The 20,991-nt window shown below is 40.3% G+C and overlaps 1 protein-coding gene across 1 annotated transcript in view; it reads right to left on the reverse strand.

Annotated features, from left to right (window-relative positions):
- Positions 1–525: 525 nt before the first annotated feature.
- Positions 526–20,991, reverse strand: part of GRIP1 (glutamate receptor interacting protein 1) — a gene marked incomplete at both ends in the record, with an annotated part of 225,848 nt that continues 205,382 nt past the window's right edge. The window contains 9 exons of the mRNA XM_080354049.1: positions 526–759; positions 2,023–2,169; positions 9,366–9,599; positions 12,063–12,107; positions 12,257–12,368; positions 14,753–14,953; positions 16,213–16,366; positions 19,742–19,930; positions 20,117–20,256. Coding sequence (XP_080210175.1) covers positions 526–759; positions 2,023–2,169; positions 9,366–9,599; positions 12,063–12,107; positions 12,257–12,368; positions 14,753–14,953; positions 16,213–16,366; positions 19,742–19,930; positions 20,117–20,256 — 1,456 coding nt within the window. The remainder of the gene's footprint in view (positions 760–2,022; positions 2,170–9,365; positions 9,600–12,062; positions 12,108–12,256; positions 12,369–14,752; positions 14,954–16,212; positions 16,367–19,741; positions 19,931–20,116; positions 20,257–20,991) is intronic.

The raw sequence follows: 20,991 nt of genomic DNA on the forward strand, positions 1-20,991 counted from the left end.
TGCTTTGTCTGAAGAGCTGCAACCTTCCTGCCAGCAGAATAAAGGTCTCCAAAATTAGGGATCTGGCCATTCAACCAGAAGACCCGGTGCAGCGTGTACACACCGCTCGTCCTTGTCCAGCAGACAGCACCTTTCTGACAAGAAGTTCTAAAAACCACGTCACCTGGGCAGCGCTGTTAGCAGAGACAGCAGCTGCTGCCAAAGGGAGGGGAACATTTAAATCGTGTTTTAAATATCTCTCCAGTTTCTTATTCAGGGGAAAAAAAGAAAAGGCCCTTATGATTTTTTTGTACTGTTGCTAGTGGTAGGTTGTTCAGAATGGAATGAGTTGACCCAACGGAGAAGTAAACTTTTTCAAAAGTAACCATGAATTAATATATAAGCCTTGAGACAGACAGACAGACTGACCTCCTGTGCTTTTTCCTGCTATGTAGCATCTGAGCCTCCATCTCCGAGAAATCTTAAAGGGATTTAGCACCATTAATTGTCTTCCGTTACCAAATGTCCCACCGCAAGGATCTTCTGCTATAAGGTGTTTGTAGGATCCCGCATCTCCGCGTTAACGCTGGCGTGGCCGCTCTGTGGCAGGAAGGCGTTCTGATCGCTCCACTCCCCGCCCGTGGGAGCCGGTTGCTCTGAGCTTCCTTTCTGGGCTGCCAGCGGGTTTCTGCTGATCACCAGTTCCAGCTTATTGCCAGACTCCGCGATGAGGGGCACAACCAGGCAGCAGTCAAAGTCTCTAGTGCGAACGTGGTTTACCTGAACGGTTAGAAGATTGATTCTTGTTACCGTTTCAGGAAAAAGAAATGAGATCACAAGAGAAACAGATTGATCCCTGAGACTATGGAACCTGATTTAAATATCCCAGGTAGAGAATCACCCAATACGAGCCTATTTAACCACAGCATCTGGTCTGAAGACACCAAATTTTCTACTCACCCTTTACCAGAACACAGCTAAAGTCGGCACATATGCACTGGTGGTGCGCTGTCTCCCCCGCAAATAAGACAGAGTCTTATATTAATTTTTCTTCCAAAACTTACTACTTTTTTACATGTATAGATGCCTGGACACTATTTAAATTGACTTTTTTAATGAACTGTAACTAGGGCTTCTTTTTGGAGTAGGGCTTATATTTCAAGCATCCTCAAAAATGCTACCAGGGCTTATTTTTGGTGTAGGTCTTATTTTTGGGGAAACAGGGTAGCTGTTGGCAGCTGTCACAATGCTCACTCCATAAATGACATTTAACAGCACTTACTTATTTTTCTTTCACTGCATTTCTAAATTTAAATGCAATAGAACACATCTAAAATTTAAATTCAGTCCTTCTCTGGTTTTCATTAATATGTGAAGTACTTTATTGGGCTAGTTGACAAAAAAAATTCAGTTTTTCCATCACGATTCAACTTGGTGCTGTGGGAAGTGTGGCATTCAGTGAGAATTACGTGATTACAACTATGTCAATCAACAACTTGGATTAAACACAGAAATAATTCTGAAGTCTATATCATGAACAGCAAAAATTACAAATCTGTCTGGAAAACACCTGAGAAATTCCAACTTCCTGGTGAGCGTTAGTATGTCTTCTTTGGAGTTCCGAAATACCTAACATTTTGAAGTAATTATTTTATAGGAGTTCATAGAAAAATCTAGCCCTGGTACCACTGCAGCAAAGCCGAACTCACCATGAATTGCTGCCTCTTCTTACTGAGGCTTTAAGAGATTTAGTCTGTCTGTGGTGCAGCACAGATTCAATCATTAGTCCTTCCCATCCCCCTACACACATCCTTTCCCAGCAGAAAGACAAAAGAACAGTACCACTCATCATTTAAAATATAATAAACAATTTAGATAGTAAGGTTGTTCCAATGAGCGATGTAAATGCTTTGTGTAGTTTTCTACGTTTACATCAGTGTAGATGACACGCAAACAGCCTGCCAGCATGGCCACAAATATTTTTACAACATAATCTCTGTCATGTCCCTTCATGCTAAACCTGTGTGGTGCCAGAAACGTTACCTGTAAAAGTCTGTCGTAGGGTTTTAAACCTCCCAGATCGCCAGGGCCAGCTGGTCGAATATTTTTAACGTACACTCCTTTTTCCAATAAACCATCTGAGACGCTGAACCCAAAATCTTCTCCATCGGAGTCCTTGTATAAAGTTACCTGTGGAGGTGATTTGACATGATGAGAAGAAAAGAAAAAGTTTGTCCACATTTCTAAAAGCACTAGGCAAGGCTTTCTTCATAGATGTTTGGGTTTCTGGTTTGGAGGTGGTGTGGGTTTTTTGTGTGGTGGGTTTTGTGGTGGCTTTGTTTTGTTTTGCTTTTTTCCTGTTAGAGAAATCATTAGATCACTCACCTACTATTTGGTACTTACTGTATTAGATGCGAGTTGTCCCATTTTGACATTACATTAGTATTCTCAGAAGATCCCTTATTCTTCAGTAATAAGCAGACCTTTTCACTTCTACTTGTCTCCTGGAAATGTGTGTGTGTGTTGGTTTTTTTTGTTTATAATCCCACCTTTTTGAGTCTTAGTTTATAGCTACCCTGGTCTCTGGTTGGATGATCTGAGTAAAAGCATTAAGCTTGGTCATCCAGTTAGTTTTAGTTTTGCTTCAGGGATGAAGACTTGGCCTCAACCAAACAGTCAGTGTTAGGTCTTCCAAAACTTCCACAGGGCATGAATGCCACCAGCACCGTAAGCCCTAGACTGGCCTGGTTTAGGCTGGGCAATGGTCCACCCTGTAAGGTCTAATCTCAGAAGTGCTCAGTATAAGAGTTACAATGCAATCCAGTATGAGTTATTAATATAATGCAATATTTTAAGTAAGTACAAATAAGGCTCCTTCCGAAAGAGCTTGCAGGCAGTGGTCTTAGAGTCACATCACCAAGAGATGGTCATTGAAAAGCAGGAAATAGAAGTTAATAAAACTGTGTGTTAAGAGAAGGTTTTTCAGGTGTTCAGAAAACAAGTCCTTGCAGGTAGTTTTGTGAACTCAGTTATTTGATACAAAAGGATTCAGTGACTTATTTGTAGGTATGAGGTGTGTCCTGTAGGCACGAGGTATGTGCTGTAGGTATGTGGTATGCTTAGATTTTTATTTCTGTGAGTTTGGGTGTTTTTTTCTTGCTTCTCATACCAGGAGTGCAGATCTATACAAGTAAATTGTGCAAGTCAAAGGTGTGACATGTGGCTGGCACACTGATGCTGGCACAAAGTGTGTGTGCAGATACAGTCACACAGTCAAACTGTGCTTTTACTGCTATAGCCTGTGTCACTTTGGCTTCAAATTACTGGTTCAAAATGTACCTTAGCTGATAAAATGGTAACATTAAGAGCACTCTGTAAATTTATAGTGGCTTGGTACCAGTAATGCTCCATGTGCTGCATCTTCGTGTGTGCCAGCTGCTGAATTCCTTTCTGGTGTTTCTGAATCACAGAATCATTCAAAGTGGAGGAAACTTCGAGAAGTCTCCAGTCCAACCTCCCGCTCAAGGCAGGGCCAAGACCCAGCTCAGATCGGGCTGCCAAGGACTCGGTCAGTACTTCACAGCAGAATGCCAAGGACAGCAGTGCTGGGGCACCACGATGTCTAATGCTGCCTTCAGAAAGCTTGAGATCCTGCCTTAGCTGCCATTGTGAGAAAGTAAGCAAGAACAGACAAGGTTGTCTCAAAACAGGAGTGGAGGATTTGGTTGGATCAACAAAGAGCACAGATGATAGCTGCGTGGGGTTTTTTTCCTGCCGTCTGCAGTTCCTGAATTTACTTGGCTTTAGTGGTTTATCAACAGTGTGTTAACCAGAAGGAAAGCAGACTCACTTGTGAGTTTGGTAGCAAATCTGCGCAACAGTTGAGAGGAGTTAGATACAATGCCAGCTACTGCAGCATTAGCACTGTTTTAGTTACTGATGTGGATGGTGCATCGCTGAGCTGCTGTGAAAACATCCGTGTCTCATGCCATGGTGAGCACAAACACGCACACAGGGCATTTGGCCCATACTTTACACCAGCTCCTCCTCTTCCCTGGATTTTCTCCCTCTGTGCAGCCCAGCAAAGCAGAAAGCCACACCTGAAGTCTCACGAACCAGCTGAAGGTTTTCACCCTGCCACTCACAGACTCGCTTTTTTGGGTATGATCTGTCACTTTAAAGTTTCCAGTGGCTGTTGAGTTTACACTCTTCATTGTCTTTTCTCCCATCTTCCCCCAAAGTAACTTACTGCTGAACGTGTCATACTTCCCTCCATCTCAGCACGAATTTTAGGAGTCAAAAGGGCATTTCAGCTACTGACAAACCTACCTGCAAGTCCAAAATAATTAATCTTTGAATGATTTTAATTTGTATCAACAGCTACTGTACCAGCAAGACTCTGGGGAACTTCTAATAACTTGTTATCAACAAATGCTTTTGTTTGTGATATTGTAGCATATCTAACATGGCTTTGATGTGAAGTATGTTTGGAGCTCCTATGAAAGTGCTCCAAGACCAACATTCCACAAGACTAAAAAAATAAATGAGGGAGATATATTATGTTGACAGATTTGTGTGCATTTCCTGGCAAGAATGAAAAATAATTAGCACTGGACCACGACAAAAATTCTCCTCAAATGAGATAATAACTTCTTTTTCACACCATCACAAAGGACAGGAGTGCTTTGTGTTAACTGCTTCTTAAAGAAGCCTTGAAAAGTAAATGTAAAAATGTGATACAGTGCCTAAGAGGAGATAACTTACATAAAATACTACACACTGTTCTAGCACAGATGGCACAACTTTTAAAAGGAACTTCCCTTTTCCACATTGTCTTTTTCTTTTCCCATTCCTCTTCCTTCAGGCACTAAAGTGGAGCTGGATCCAACCTCAGACAAACTACAGAAGCCTAAAAAATAGGGGACTCTCTGAAGTCATCTAGACTGGGTTCTTTCCCTAAGGCATTATCAACTGCATCTAACCCATTTCTGAGAGACATGTATTCGGCCTACTTTTTAAAATCTCCAGTGATGGAGACTCCATAGCCTATTAAAGTAATCCCTGCCAGTGTCTGAGAAGTTTTTCCTGGGTCTGAACTTGCCGAGAGTTCAGCCTGCTGCTATCCATGGAGAACAAGATCTCCTTCTCTGCAGTGACGTGAAACAAGGATGCCTTTTGTCTCGACTCTGTTCAGTAGGTTAACATCCTTCTTTAATCTTCAGATGCCAAAATGGACACTCTATTACAGTCAAGACCTTATCAAAGCCAAGCTAGAGTGGAGAACGATTCTGCATGTGCTACAGATGGTGGTCTCCTTCATATGGTCTGGGAGAGCATTGCCTTTTTCCTGTATTTTAGTGAGTGGTCTATTGGTACACAAAATACATACGGATGCTGCTCTACAGATCTGTACAAATTGCCAGTTCACATTAGCTCACCTTAGTTTGCGTTGTGTCTACAATAATGCACATGCTACTTCATGCCCAGCTTGTGAGTCAAAAAAAGGGTATCACTGCAAACGATACCAGGCATGAAAGTGGAGTTTTGCTGTCGAGGGGCAGTGGTAAGTACTGCAGTGGGAAGGAGGCAGAACCTGAGAATGATCATCCAAAGTCTTTTAATTCCCCTCCACGTGCTCAGGTTGGACTTTCCTGATCTATGTGGACAGAGCACTCTTGGAAGGGAATTACTCACTACCCTGCACTCACAACTTTTATGTACCAAAATATTTTCTCATTTCTCTGGTCCTTCAGATCTACTGATCCTAGAATATTTTTCAAAGCTGTTTCCCTTATGGTTATCTTCTCTTGACTTTTGGTTTATTTAAGAGGAGCTTTGAAATTAAAGATACTTATTCACTTAAGGGATAAGGTTGCAATTTAACTTTGTTGCATGCTTGACAGTTGCCACATTTTTAGGTGCAAGTAATCTGCAGAGAACTTCCTTTTGTATTATAAGTTATAATTTTGGGGCTACTTCTTTTTAGGGGAGCACGCATTCTTCAAAGGGAATCTCAGAGTAAAAACCCTGCTATCTGAAATACCCAGATTTTTATCTAACAATGGGTATAGGCAAAGCCCGGCCACACAGGTTTCTCATCTTCACTTGCCAGTAGCGCAACCCTGTCCCAAGGGTGTGAGATTGCGGGCAAATCATGCAGCACCTAAAACATGCTGGGTCATCTGTACTTCTGATCACAACTGTTTGGAAGGTTTGATCTCAACAGCAAAATCTCCATTATAGGCAATTTGTTAGACTTTTAAATTTACATCAGGAGTCTAAGGGAAAAAGCAAGCTTAAATGGAAATTTAATTCATATTTCATAAGCAATTTAATAGTTACAAATTTTAAACAGAGGCTTACAAATTTTGAGTCTGTTTCTATGCCTCTCCTCCCTTCCAAATCTATGGGAAAATGCTTAATTTAAATTCATACATCTTGCACAGATCAGCTATTGAGGTATTTTAACTGACTGCAATTTTAGGTTAACGACTACTTGCAATAATAATATTGAAAAATTATCTGATGTCTAGTGCGTATTTCTGCTCTCAGAGGAATGCGTGTGCTCTGCAACTTTTAAAAAATGGTCCGCTATGGTTTTTAGAAAAATATTAATCTATATGCTTACCTAGGTAGATAAAAGCAATTAAAGGCATTAATTAAATTTGAGTACTGATACAGCAATATGCCAGTCCCTTAAATTAAATGTTACTTATTAAACCATCTAGTACAGATGTTTGAAGAGATTTGTATGACACTTATCTCAATCATAGCTTCCTAAGGATCAAGATAGCTCAAGTACACGTTTGGTGGATGCATTGCAGTGAAACAGAAATAGCATGGAAGGATTCAGGTTAACTTGGTGCAACGTTTGCAGCATTCAGCAAAATAATCCTCAGGGCTGTGTTCTCTTTCTGACAGGTGTATATCTGAGAAAGACAAGCTGGTGATATAATCTGCTCACCTTGCTGTTCCCTTACACTCATTTGTATTTGTAGCCTGAGCAGTTTTTTATCCAGTCTTATTCTCTCTTGCCCTACACAGTTGCACCGGCTATTCACACATTTCACTTTAATGCATGGCTTTTTCTTTGGTAGAATCATGTATTCTTGCTCTCTCACAATTAGATTATGAAAAGCCAGTGGAACACTGACCTTAGCTGGCCCATGTTCTGCAATCAAACTTAAGGTATGAACTCTGATCTATAGGGCACATAGGCCCTGACCCAACAGGCAGTAAAGAGGCACCTGACCTGTCCTGCTGAAAAACCTAGGAAAGCTCAGCAGCACACAGACAAGTACACGCTTGAAAGTCTCACTAAGGTCAGCCTTAGGCAAGCTTTGTCTTAGCTTGATTTCAAAGACTGTTTATACCATCACAGTTTCCCAAAATTGTTCTTATTTCACTTGTTGTCCCATCAGTGGCTCAGCTGATTAAGACATTTGCCTGCAGAGGGCAGAGCGCATTTGCCATTAAGACCTGTTACAAAAATTACTGAAATCAAGGAAGGCATTTCTCTGCCAGCGAAGTCGCTCCTGTGGCATTGCAGGTCTTTTGGAAAACTGTCATTGGACAAGCTGTCCAGGTGAAATAGCAACCGAACAGGTTATTAAACCAGAGGTCTAATACAAAAATGAAGGAGAAGAGAGAAAGTAACAGGCACGTTGCTACACAAGAACCAGTGAGAAAACTAACAGATAACTCGCCATGATGGGCATGAATACAAAAGCTGCCCATGATGCTTGGGTTGACCTGCATGTGTCATCATAGGGCTACAAACACACTTTGGTGAATCAGACTCTAAGATCCAGTCACTGGTTGCTGTTTTTCTTAAACGACTGTAAGGATTTGGAAAATCCTTGGTGCAGGTTCAACTTACAGATTTTTAGAAAGGAAATGACTCTTTTCTGGATGACAGAACAAGACAGTATAAGCAAACTCAACATCACTTCAGCAGACACTGGAAAAGTGGGTGTTACTGTCTGAACAAAAACTAGAAATTACTAAAATGGAAGGTCACAGCAATCTTAAAAAATAGACAACTGAAGAGAATGAAAGGTTAAGGACGGTACTTTTTACTGCCCAGCATTCTAAGAGCTAGCATCTATCATAGAATAATGACTTATTATTAGAAATCTGACTCCTCCTTTCCAGAAAAGGATTTATTTTATCAATCATGAACTCCTGGTTTTATAATCCATACAAGAAAGCTGTGCCTTTGCTGAATGTGAGCACACCAGGAAATGCCTACTGCCTTAGTCTCGTGCTATATCTGACGTTTACTCGTCACTCAGGAAAACAGAGCGCACTAACTAGCTCCATTAATTATTTCACATAAAGCTGGAAATACCTATAGCTTAAAACTACCACAATGCATCCTATTGATAGTTTACACTGGAAATAGATTCCTTTTCCATATATAAGATACACTCTGGACTACCTTCTACAAACATTCGTTTATCCCACACTCAGCGAGTCCTGACCTCCCTGAACTAAACTGAAGGAACTACAAACTAAGCTCAGTAAAACCCTCAGGGACTAGAATCCAAACCAACTCTGTTGAGAATGACAACATGTAACCGCTTAGTGAAATATCTCTGTGCCTCCTCTCTGGGAAGATCTTGGACCTTTATGAGGAAGATGGGTGCAGGAGATGGGATGCTTATCCCCATCCAGGAGAACAGCATTACAATGTCCCCCAAAGTTTCTGAAACTGGTTGCTGTTACGGCCTCACTGGACTTGAAGCTTAAACCTACAGGGCGTTTGCTGTGCATACCTAAAGATACTTCATCCAGTATTTCCTTGGGGTGCAGAGCCACGTTAATATCACCATGTAATTTCAACAGTCTTAAGCATTGAAAAGTTACATAGACTGAAGATTATTTATCCTTTTTAGAGCAAAGGAATTATAAAGAGAAGCAATAGCTGATTTGAAATAACATTCTCTATTATGTACATTGAGTCTCATGTATTTGATTCAAAATTAGTGTTAATTTGAAAAAAGACCAATGGGAGCCCCAAACCCTCCTGAGTAATTTCCTAAAGAAATGTATTTTCTAGAAATTAAACTCTGGTTTCTTAATGAACACATTTTGCAGAGATGAGTTATTGGTATTGTCAACTCAAATTACAATTGGATCCTCCTTGCAAAAGAGCAGTCCCTTTTGAAGATTTATTGTAAAAGGAAACAGTAGACAAGGATGTATCTTATTTGTTTGTTTCCCCCACAAGGATATATCATTAATGTGTTTGTAAGAACTAATATGCATGGCCCCCAAATTACATCTGTGGAGTCATTATAAAAAGTGCTTACTGTATTGCCACATAATTAGATTCCCTGTGCTGAATATATTATTTCAAAACTGTCAGAAGAAAAATTACAGACCTTGTGTAACTCCACAGGAGTTGGTGACATGATTTCTTTCATTTCTTGCTTAATCTTTCTCATAACCATGGACTTTCTCCCCACATCTGACGGCAATGTGTTGCTACGGGTAGCTTGACTGTAATGTGGCCTTACAGTACTTCTTTCCTGGAAGCTGGCTTGTCTTCCCAGCTGGCTACGAGGTTGTGGGTTTTCATGATTCAAACTCATTGTACTTCCTGACATAATTGTGGCCTAGAGCATTAACGAACAGGTTAATTTTTAACACAGAATGTAGGTTAAGTAAGTGGTTAACTCATAGCAGTAGGAAAAAGTCTCTATTCTTTGTTAAAACACAATCACTCAGGGCACAGCAAAAGGCAAGAGGATAGATGTTCAATCTGCTTGCAAGTCACTATAAAATAAAGGACCACAACAAAACACAACAACAATAACAGAACCCTACAGGCAAAAGTTTTCAGATGGCATTTCAAACTAAAATACTGAGCACTAGAACAACTATGTTTGTAAGCCAGTCCCCTGGCAGACTGAAGAGTGTGTGGTATAAATGCTTATCTTAAAAATATTTTACATATAAATAAAATGAGTTTCAAGTTGTGACATAATTGCATTTGTTGGAATCGGAGCTATAGGAAGGCATTTACAATTCAGACTGTGCGTGCAAAGTACAAAAATGTGAGTCAGCAGAATATGTAGGCAGCTCTAGAGTCAGCACGGGCAGAGCGTGTGTTTGGGTACCAGCCCCGGCCAGGGAAAGCTCAGTGCGGGCAACCTCACTGCTTGGAAAGAAACTCTGCATAACACCCATTATTGCAGGAGTAAGTGCCTTAGCTCAGCACTGATGCTCCAGAGATACAAGCTCCTGTCTCACTGCTGGTTTTAATCTCATTAAAAGCTAGGCTTTTATGTTAGATGCATAAATACACTGAGGGTGAAATCTTGAAAGCAGGTGACAGCAGTCACCTCATCCACAGGGTGGAATGGGCTGACCAGAAAAGAGCCCGTGCCCAGCAAGGAGCTGCCTCCCTTGGGAGAGACTTTCTGCTTGGGGAACAGGAGGCAAATGCACTTTGGTGCAGCCACCCTATGGAAGTGCCACTGTTGGGGACAGGGTACCCTGAATTTCCTATTCACTCCCCCTGGTGCTGGTGGGTAAGTAAAAAGGGAAATTAGAAGGCCATAAACTGAACTCTGACTGGGACTGGGATGCAGGCAGCCTGCTCGAAAATGAGAAGTAAAAATGAAGGGGGAAAAATATGGGGAAAACAGGCAAATAAATGTTTGCTTCTGACTCTGGTGAGCACGTCTGTCATCCTTCTTTCTCTCAGCTCCAGCACTACTTTCACTCTGAGGTAATATATTGTACCCTTAACAGCCTCTCTTGTGCTCAGTGATGACTGATATTACTTCCTGATGGAGCAAAAGCAGCCAGAGGACTTGGCAAACAACAGTTTTCTTTGCTCTTTGGCTGAAGACCTTGAAATGAAAAATGAGAAGGAGTCCTTGACTACGCAACGGCACTTCATAAAATAGAGGCATCGCCATTCTCAGCATCGTGCCACACTGAAAGAGCCTTTCTTTTCAGAGCTGTGGTTGTGCAACAAGGCGCAGCTGTAAGTGATACAACATCTACAGTTCTGAATTTCACTTTTGTGAAAGGCTGAGGAAAATTCAGTGTGTTGAAGTAACTGAATTCTGGTCAGCCTGAATGATCTATTTCCATTTTGTAATTGTCTATTTCCATACCCTTTTATTGTGCTCTGAATATTGAAACTTGCAAGAGAAGCCTCCGGTACCAAACCATATCTAACTAGGGAATTAAACCAGTATAACATTTTCTCCTACATTTTCTGGTTTGCAATAACAAATACATGAGAATCACATTTTGATACCCATACATGCAATACAAAAGCCATAAATCTGAGGAAGTAAATTAATCTGAACTGAAAAACTTTCACCCAGTTATGCCATTCACATTCCTCCTGGCTGCTAAAGGACTTTATGTAACATAAAAATGAAAATGAGATTCTGCCAGTTTTGCAGCTCCAGGAATTTAAAAGAACATAAAAGAAAATATTTTAGGACCTTTCATTCCACAGCTTTAAGTGGCAGTATAATCTTAATTGTTCCGATTAGACAACTTAGAGAAAAGGTGATTAAAAAAATAAAGACTCAAAGTTATTCTGTGTACTCTTCCCCCTCTACCCCTCTCACAATCTAACACGAAACATGGCTAGATTTGCAATTCACTTCAGGATGAAATGTAGAAATTTGTTATGGAGTGAAGAAACTGCTGTATAACAAACATTTCTCACACTGGCAGCTTTTTTTTTTTGCGGAGTGGTAAGGTTACAAGTAAGCATTTTGGAAAGATGATTTTCTTTTATGTTCGTCTTAATCATATTAAGTTGCAATTTCAAAGACAACCTACAACATGCTAAGAAAAGCTGCACAAAGCGTCTGTCAGAGAATGGGATGCATTGCTGCAGGAAGGTTATGCCCACTGAAGAAATTTTGCGCCATTTGCTGCCTGTGCAGACAGCATCAATGGTTATGCACAGCAGAAGCTGCAAGTCAAAAGCTCTGGGGTGAACATGTTTGTAGAATTTCGGTTGCATTGTACAAAAGAAAAGAGCTCTGGTTAGGGGTGGGGGAGGCAGCTGCACAAGCAAAAATATAAAGGTAAAGGGTAGGTACCAAGAGAGTCATGTTTCTCAAACACAGACGCCTGTCAGCCTTGTCCTGTGGAGAGGGGTTAAAGCTTTTAAATGAATTTGGTGTGATTAGTGCAACTTAAAAGAAAAAAAAAGGAGAAAGTAAAATGAATGTAAACCAAATCAAAACCATTATATTTCTCTATAATTGGAAAGAAAGGTTTAAGATTGTTCTACCTCTAGTTCCCTCAGAATTCCTGACTGGCCACAGGTCTCTAAATCCTCCAGAGCCTGAGACCAGAAATTTTCCTCCTGGTCAGCCTCGGTGTTATCATGGGTACCTGCGAAGCTAGATTTACAATGAGAGGTTAAAAAATGCGGACTTTTCTTCAAAAATATATATTTTACACATGTGCCTTGCCACAGATTGCAACTTGAATGACAGAAGGTTACTGTAGGTAGGCAGGAGAGCGGGGAAGTCACTGATCAGGAGAGGCTGGATGGACATGCAGAGCACATGACAGACAAGTCTTCTCATAACCTGGCAGTCGCTAACAGCTGGCAGGATCTGAGCAGCGAGTTATTCAGTAAGGAGACAAACAGATTCCAAGAACAATTCAATAAACATTTTTACTGGATTGAAACTGGGACCTCCCTATGAAAATTAATGAATCAACCACTAAGTGTGTGCAGAGCTGCTCCGTGCAATGAATGTTTGCAATAAAACCTTTCAACCTTACAGACTTTTTCCAGGGAATACAAAAAGAGTCCTTATTTTTGAAAACAGCAATTTACAACAGAGGGACGGTGCTTATTACGCATTTTTTTAATACAACTCCAGCCTAAGCTGCGTTTATAATTCTCAACTTAAGCCCACCTGACTGCCGCCTAGATATATAAACTGCTCCTGCCATTTCATACACAAACACGGAGAAACTTTCAGGGGTGCAACTGTTCTGCACGGAGACTTAGGTCTCTGGTGTTTTGTAAATGCACTGAAGCCATATTACTAGAACCTTGAGCAAGATGTTGGTGACAATGATGCTTAGGGAAGTGGCCCAGCAGGAGAGGTCTGATAAATGCCAGCCCTGCACTGCAGCAACACAGCCCAAAGCAACACCATGGCAGCGCATGTGTGTGGAGACGAAGCGGGAGGTTTTTGCTGTCTTAGCAAGGCGAATCAGCTCAATGCAGGTTCACGCAAGCATCAAAGCTGCTGCAGGGGTCGGGGCTGATTATGTGAAGGGCAAAGGGGAAAGATGAGGAAGGAAAGAATGAGAATTTGCCCTTTTGGTGGCAGCAAGCTGTTACTTCAGAGCAGCTAGTGGTGCTTAACAGCACAAAACCAGAGCAAACACTATTATGGAAGCATCTGAGGCCTTGCTTGACAATGTATTACTGAGAATAGCGTGAATGTAACACTTTTAGCAGAACAGCTATTTTAAACAGGAGAATTGCCCAAGTACAGTGGACAACAGCTCGAATGCTTCACACACGACACTCTGCCTTGGAGATGCTTTCTTACAGTTATGATCGGTCAAGCAGACAATGGTCAGCCATTTTAGTCTCTTATTGCAATGATTCTCCATCTAGCATCAGTGTGTCTCCTAAGCTATTGCAATAGATAGAGCAATGGTGAGAATACCTACTCAGATCATAGATGCAATTCCTCCCAGGCAAAATAAGAAAGTATTTAAAACATTATTTTAGAAAGATCCTTGACTTCAGAAATTAGCTCTTTCAATAAACTTAGGTAGTTACTTTAATAGCCGATGTTGAACATAGACTAATTTATCCATTACAATAACTTTCTTTATGTTGCATACTAATACTATAATATAAAAAGGAACTTGAGTTAATGAACAGGTATATTTGAGGCAACTGTCTGTGACAGCAAAGACTGGATTCCCTAGAACAAGAGGGCCATTTCTTCTCTGGCTTCTGTGAAATCTGAAATCATGTTTCCTATATATTTGGACCTCTGTTTAGCTGGAGCAATTCCTTTTTCTGCTCTCACCTCGTCTTTTGCCTTTTCTATGAGTGTTGTCTCCTGGGGTGTGAGATGCTTGACTTTCGCAACTCCATTACAGCCACATGAATAAACTGATTTGTAGGTGAGCTACTGCACCAAAAGAAAGGTACCAAAATAATTTCTCATCTAGATGGCTTTTTTTTTTTTTTCCTGAAACCTGAGAGACTTGTTTTATATCATGTGAAAAAACTGTTTGACCTATATAAAATATATTCGGTTTTCTGATGCTTATTCAAAGGGCCATCAGAATTTTAGATGCACAAAAATGCTGAAGGAGAGGTAGTGGGACAGATATGAAGATAGATGCCTATGATTTGGTTCTTATTGCCATATAAGAGAAAAAAATCCTTTAAAAAAAAAAAATCAGGAGGTGATAGGGTGTTCTAGGATCTGGCAAACTCATTCCTGCAGCTATTGTTTTAAAGAGTGAAAAATTTTCCCTGGAGCAGGAACTATAACAGACTTGCCCTACCTGCCAGTGATAAGTAGACACCAGGCTACAGAGCAGTTTAAGTTCTCTGGTTTCATTCACTTGCCAACTGAAATTTGATTGTCACTCAACAGCATGTTAATGATGTGTTCTCTGCTTTTACAGTTTTTCTCCTTTTTCCCATTTCAACTGTTTTTCCTTTCTTCTCCCTTCCCCCCGCCCCACCACAGCCCAGCTGGATCTCCCTCCTGTGCACTCCTTGGTCTCCTACCTGGAAGTATTCCACTCCTCCAGCTGTGCCCCACCTTTCCTCTGCCCACTAGAGGCACCTTTCCACAGCTTGCCCTCTTTCTTCACGCTCCTGATGCTCTCCCCCCCGGATCTTTCTACAGAAGTTTGCTTCAAAAGGTTTTCTTGATTCTGTCCCAATGTCTCAGTCTCTTTTTGTTGCCACATGTTCTTGGAAGCTGTGCTACACAAAATAAAGGTAAGAAAAAAAAGACTTTATAGTGTTAGAGAAGAAGAAAAGATGCTTAGCTAGAGACAGAGAAGGAGTGGTTTTCTGGGGATCCCTCTAACAGTCTGGAAGAACAGACATGCCCTTCTCAAATACTCCAGCACTTGGTATAGCAACACCATCAGGTGTGACATAATCCATTTTACAGATGCTAGGTTAAAATAATAATTATTTTAATTTGTGTTATATATCCCAGGTGTAAGTCACATCGACAAGTAGAACAAGATTCTTTATTGTGCATACTTTCGGTTGAGTAGTACTTTAAAATAGTAGTAGAATACATGCTCTTCATTTAAAAGATCATGTATTTCACAATCCAGCTTCCCGGTTCACTGCTCATCGACTTTTTCAGTCTATTACTGAAGTGACTGCAGAACAGTATGTGTTCTGGAATCGATGGCTGCACCTCATGAGAAACAAAAGGTGGGCTTTAACTGTTGAGAAAGATGCTGCTATTAAATTATAAACATTAACTTCAACCAAGAATGAGAGGAATGATAAAAGCTATGGTCATTTCCCTTAATAAATATTGTCCACTACAAGCCTGTGAAAACTTCTACTATGCTTCCAGTAGGAACCAAAGGAGCTGGATATGGAGTGAGAGTTCACGCTTCCCCAGATCTGAGCCATCATCTTGCCAGACTTATCTCCAGACAAAATGTCACTGGGCAATCTGCTGTACCAGGGGATTTGTCATTCAGATTCCAAAAAGCAGTGTTGGCATCTAAGCTTTGCTTTGATTTGTACTTCAAAGGTAACTGGACCTTACGTATTTGTTTTTACGGTAACCAGTAACCAGAAATACAGTAATCAGGTTTTCTTTAGTACTGAACCTGAATTTCTCACAGACTTGGATTTCAGGCTCATTGTGCTGCTACACCAAGAAACTGCATTTCTAATGAAGGAATGCACATCTCAGGTCCTGATAATGGGTACAAAGAGATGTCTGTCTTCCTTTGTCTGAAGAAGAAATGTTCTTTGGCAGGAATTACTCATTTGAAGTAACTCAAAACAAACATATAATAATCTTCCATAAATGTCACTAATGTACCCTAATAAGTTGCGTGAAGTATAAATACTATATCTCATATTGAAAGGAAGAGCTGTAACAGCTGGATTAGAAAAACATAATTTCATCCCAGACAGTAAGAGTGCATTTTTGAGGCACTGCTGCAGATGCAAATCAGAAAAAAGAAACTCATACGGGAACTTACCTGCTTGCTGTAGGTCGGTCCCATTCGTCATCACTCAGCCCTGTATCATGAAATGGGTGGTTTCGTGGTTTGCTTGGAGGGGATAAGCTAGTCTGTTTAGGACTCCTCCATTCATAGGTATTGAAGTTGTATCCTGAAGCCTGATAGCTGTGTCCTGAAAAGATGAATTATATATTTATGTCACTGTATATGTTGTAATGACAGAAAAGCACACCTCTAAACCTGGGTTCTCTAGAACTTGGATGTGGACTCATGATTGTGACTTTTTTTTTTTTTGCAGTAGTATTCAGATCATTTATGACCTAAATTATGCCTGGAATTTTGCGTGCTCTAAAGCTTCTCCTGTTAAAGTCCACTGAAAGCAAAATCTTAAATATATCTAACACTGTTCTTCTACTCTTTAGGTCTTAGCTGCTTCTGATGATTAGTTCTAGTTACCTTCACGATTTATCAGTTTCCAGTTTGACACCATACATTGAATACTAGTGAACAAACCACGTGTCATGAATGTGTTAAATATGTGTTAATGTGGTCATGTGCAATATGCCCAAAATTAAACCTAAGCTATTAAGAAAACCGTGCCTCAGACCTATTGAAAAAAAGAGTTTACAAGGACCCCATCAACTTGACTTTTCAGATGATTAGCAAGAAAGTTTTTTCTTCCTCCTGGTAACTTTCTCAAATTTGGAAGAAACGCAGCCAAAACTTAGTGATGTATCAGTGTCAATTATGCACAATATTACCGATCTGTAGAACGGCTACCTAGATGCAAAAGTTGGCATGGTGCAGGGGCTCTTGAGTGACCAGTAACTGTAATGCCAGAAGAGGCCGGAGCGCGGCTGTCTCAGCACCGCTGGGGCACAGCCCTGCACAAAGGCCAACATGGGGATCTCTGTACCCATGTGGAAGGAGGACTTACACTTAGCAGATCTACTGCTTTTTGCCACAGCTCCCAGAGCTAAGAAAAGGCTCGTCCTACAATGGGCACACCTGTGCAGGACTCTTGGAAAGCTCACACTGCAGAAAGAGATTCCTCTATCAGCCATTTCCAAATATCTGAAGGCTGTGTAAGTGAGATGAGACAGCCTTTGTATCTTAAGAGTTTATTTCTGGGTGCTTTTATCATACAAGAAATGCTGGTATTAGTCCAATAGTATTTCTGCAACTGAATTAAGTGTAATTTGAATTCCAAGTAGGAAGCAGACATTCTGGCTTCCAAGTGATGTATCAAGGTGAACACATGGATCGACTTGTCTCAAGCTGATGCTGATCTGGTAAGCAAAATCCGTTATAGTAGAGATGCTATATATATATATTTCATCTTGACATATTTATTTTCTAGCTCTATAGTTGGCGTTTTCTGATGTGCATATTGGATTAGGAAGTTCTGTTTTGTTGATGACTAACAAATATCACGGCTGTCACCTCTCAAAAGAGGGCAATTTGCTTCCATCAATCAATCTGGACCTGTCTCCCTCAAATCCCATGTAACTACAGAGTTGTGTGCATTTTCCAGCTAATTGGCAGACATTAGCATACTCCCACATTCTAGAAAGGGTTTTGGTTGTGACCGCTGTGTGGGGAAGGCTCTGGATTAGTAAGGCAGACACATTAGACAAAGGTACAAAATGGGGTATTAATTCAAGGAGAGAAAAGACTGCTCACCAAGCATTAAATTAGTCAGTAATAGGATAAAGCATTATCTGGTGCTCCAGAAACATTCCCCAAACTCCTCAATTTGCTTACCCTGTGCTTATGCCAAGAAAGGTTTGGAGAGTAGCCAAACTCAACTGGACACGTCAAGATAGAATGAACTTTAATAGAAATGTGGGTCACATTAGTACCACAGCAAGGGATAAGGCGCAAATCTGATTACACGCAGGCTGTTGGGCAGAAGCGCCATGTATCCAGCCAAGCCTGGGCTGATTTTTTTCAAGGGAGTTAGAAAAAACATCTGCTTTGAGGTATTGGTTTAGTTTTGGCGTGGCATCTGAACCATCAGGACTTTGGAAAGCAGTCCAGGCCTCAATCCTTTCCACAACTGAACAATTTGCTCCAAATATCAATTCACTCAGGAAATGAGAACTATCTTTTTGGCACTTACTCAGCAATACTTCTCCTCCAAACTTAAAAATAACAGAAAAAAATCTAACATGATTTATTTTGATAAACTGATCAAAACAGTTAAAAATAGAAAAGGGGACAAATTCATCCCAACTCTAACTCCAGTGGAATACAAATCATAAAGGAGGAATGTAGCCCAATACTTGGAGTACTATAATAAATAAAATATTATGTGTAACAGTAAATTACAAGCAAAATGTGGAAACCAGGAGTTATAATTAAATGTATTGAGACTGTCTTGTTTAAATAAGTTGATGCCAAATATATGGAACAAAGCTAAAAAATATTTAAAAATTAAATAACAGAAAAAAACCCAGCCACTAGTAGTGACATGAGCTACTTCTTGATCTCAAGTAGCTCAGCAAGTTTCAAAGGAAAAGTTCTGCTTTCCAGAAGAAACCACCAGTGTTACCACTGAGCAGGCACATTAGAGATTAACAAGGAAAGTAACCAGCACAGAACTTCAATCTGTGTAGGAGATCCACTGGGTAGAGCTCAGTTTTGGTTCTCTGTATGAGGATACAAAAGAGCTGCCCGTGAACTACCACCCAGGTTCCCAGAAAGTAACAGAAAGAAATAGAGGAATAAAATTGAAAGAATGTGTGCAACCAGAGTGAGGGAGAAAAAATTACTTGAGGTAAGGATCTAACTGCCAAAATACCTGCCAGGTAGCAGGAATACCTGCTTTGCTATGGAAATAAACAGTAAAGCTGTGTGGAAGTTATTTTTCTTGTTATTTATCTTGTCATCTAGAATGTCTGTATCCCTCACTACTTAAATATATGAGTCTTACAAATTAAAATTAGATTATCTGAAAATCCTATATAAAATAATAGTCAAACAGAAGTAGAAATTTAGCATTAAGGAAAAACATGTCTTTAAATAGAATGATTGTTTTTGAGAGCTGCAAGTTAGATGTTAATGATGCAGGAATGAGGAAGAAGCAAAAGATTTACAAATCATTAGCAATGCCTAACGTCCCCCTTCAGCAGTTTATAATAAATCTGATGTCAGTTAAAAATTACTGCATACAGGCATCAAGTTCATGATCATCTTCAGTGTTTTCCATACCTAGAATTGATCTGTATTTGAAGGATAAACTAATTTTGTTGTGGATGAGCTATGGACTGGTCTATTCAGATGTCAGTAAAGCTAACAAAAGCCTGTTCATGTATTGATAAATGCTTCATAACACATCACCTTGTCATAAAAGAATGAATCTGAGGCCAGCCAAGTGTAAGAAATCATGCTGCCTGGTGAGGTGTGTGGTCATAATGAGACACTGGCACATTATGAAGTACAAGGTTTAAAGTTGGTACAGATCAAGTTCTCTTTAAGGCAAATGAAGGTCAACCACAAAGGTGATAATTTCTACTTTAAATGTGGATTGCATTCTTAAGCATACCTTGATTTCCAAAGCTGGTATCGATACCAGAGCCATCCCACGACTCTACTGCGCTGTCAACACTTGGGACTGTAGTGGAATAGATGTCTGAGAGTTTGCCAGATTTCTGTGCAGCAGAGGTTTCATCTTCAGCATCACTCAGTTCACTTATGTGGCCCACAGGGACAGAAAATTTCTTGGGACTGGTAGCTGAACAGGATTATTAAAAAACAAAACAAAAAAACCAAAATGTGGTTTTCATTGCTTTACTGCAATTCTAAGAATACACTTTTTACTACTGATAATACGTTTTTTTCCAAGGATGGACTAAATGCTTGGTAATCAGTAACAACATACACATTAAAGACCACTGATGCTACCCTTGGCTATACTCACCATCTGTCTGCTTCTTGATTTTCAAGGTGACAGTTTCTCCTGCCATCTGTAACAAATGAATGGCTTCGCTCAAAGGTTTTCCTTTCAGACTGCTGCTATTTATTGCTAGGATTCTGTCTCCTATGTGAATTGCCCCAGTCCTACAATAAGAGAGGAAAGTAAAACATTAAGAATAGAGTGTAAAAAGCAACAAAGGCAATTTCTTTGCATATTTGGAGCATGAAAGTCTCATCTCCCTTTCTTTCATTTCGCTTTTATAGCTGTGTTACAGAGTAATTCTTTTGTTAGAAATGCTTAAAGCAAGTCACTTTTGTTGTAGTGACAATAGCAGAACTGAGGCACGGAGATGTGGATTTCTGTGTCACTGCAGCAGTTGAGTTTATCACCTGTGGATGATAATCATTGCAGCCCACCTGTGCAAGAGTCATCTCAGACTGCTCAGTAAGTTCTGAGATGAGTCAAGTTTCTAGAAGTCTCACAACATAACAGATAATGGCAGTGTGAGCGAGTAACCAGCTATTTCACCAATGTGGCTTTCAGGATGGATCATATCGAGAGAAGAAAATAAATTCTCATTGTGTAAATGCAAGCGCACAGCATCATGTTCTGGTGTGCTGTACATTCTCTCTGCAAACACCACCAAAGTACCAGTTTCAACGACTCTACCTATCTTAGGAATAACAGGTGATAGAAAACCTCAGCATTTTCATTCTTCTCTATCCATCACTTACCATGAGGACCATTTCTGCTCCTGGGATAATGAGGGCTACGGCATATGGAACTGCACATACAGATGCAATGCACATATATGATAAGTAGCAAATAAGTATATGGTAAGTTCGGATAAACTTAGCCACATGAAGTGCTTTCCTTAC

This window comes from Nesoenas mayeri (genome assembly GCF_963082525.1).
Source record: "Nesoenas mayeri genome assembly, chromosome: 1".
Classification (NCBI taxonomy): Eukaryota; Metazoa; Chordata; class Aves; order Columbiformes; family Columbidae; genus Nesoenas; species Nesoenas mayeri.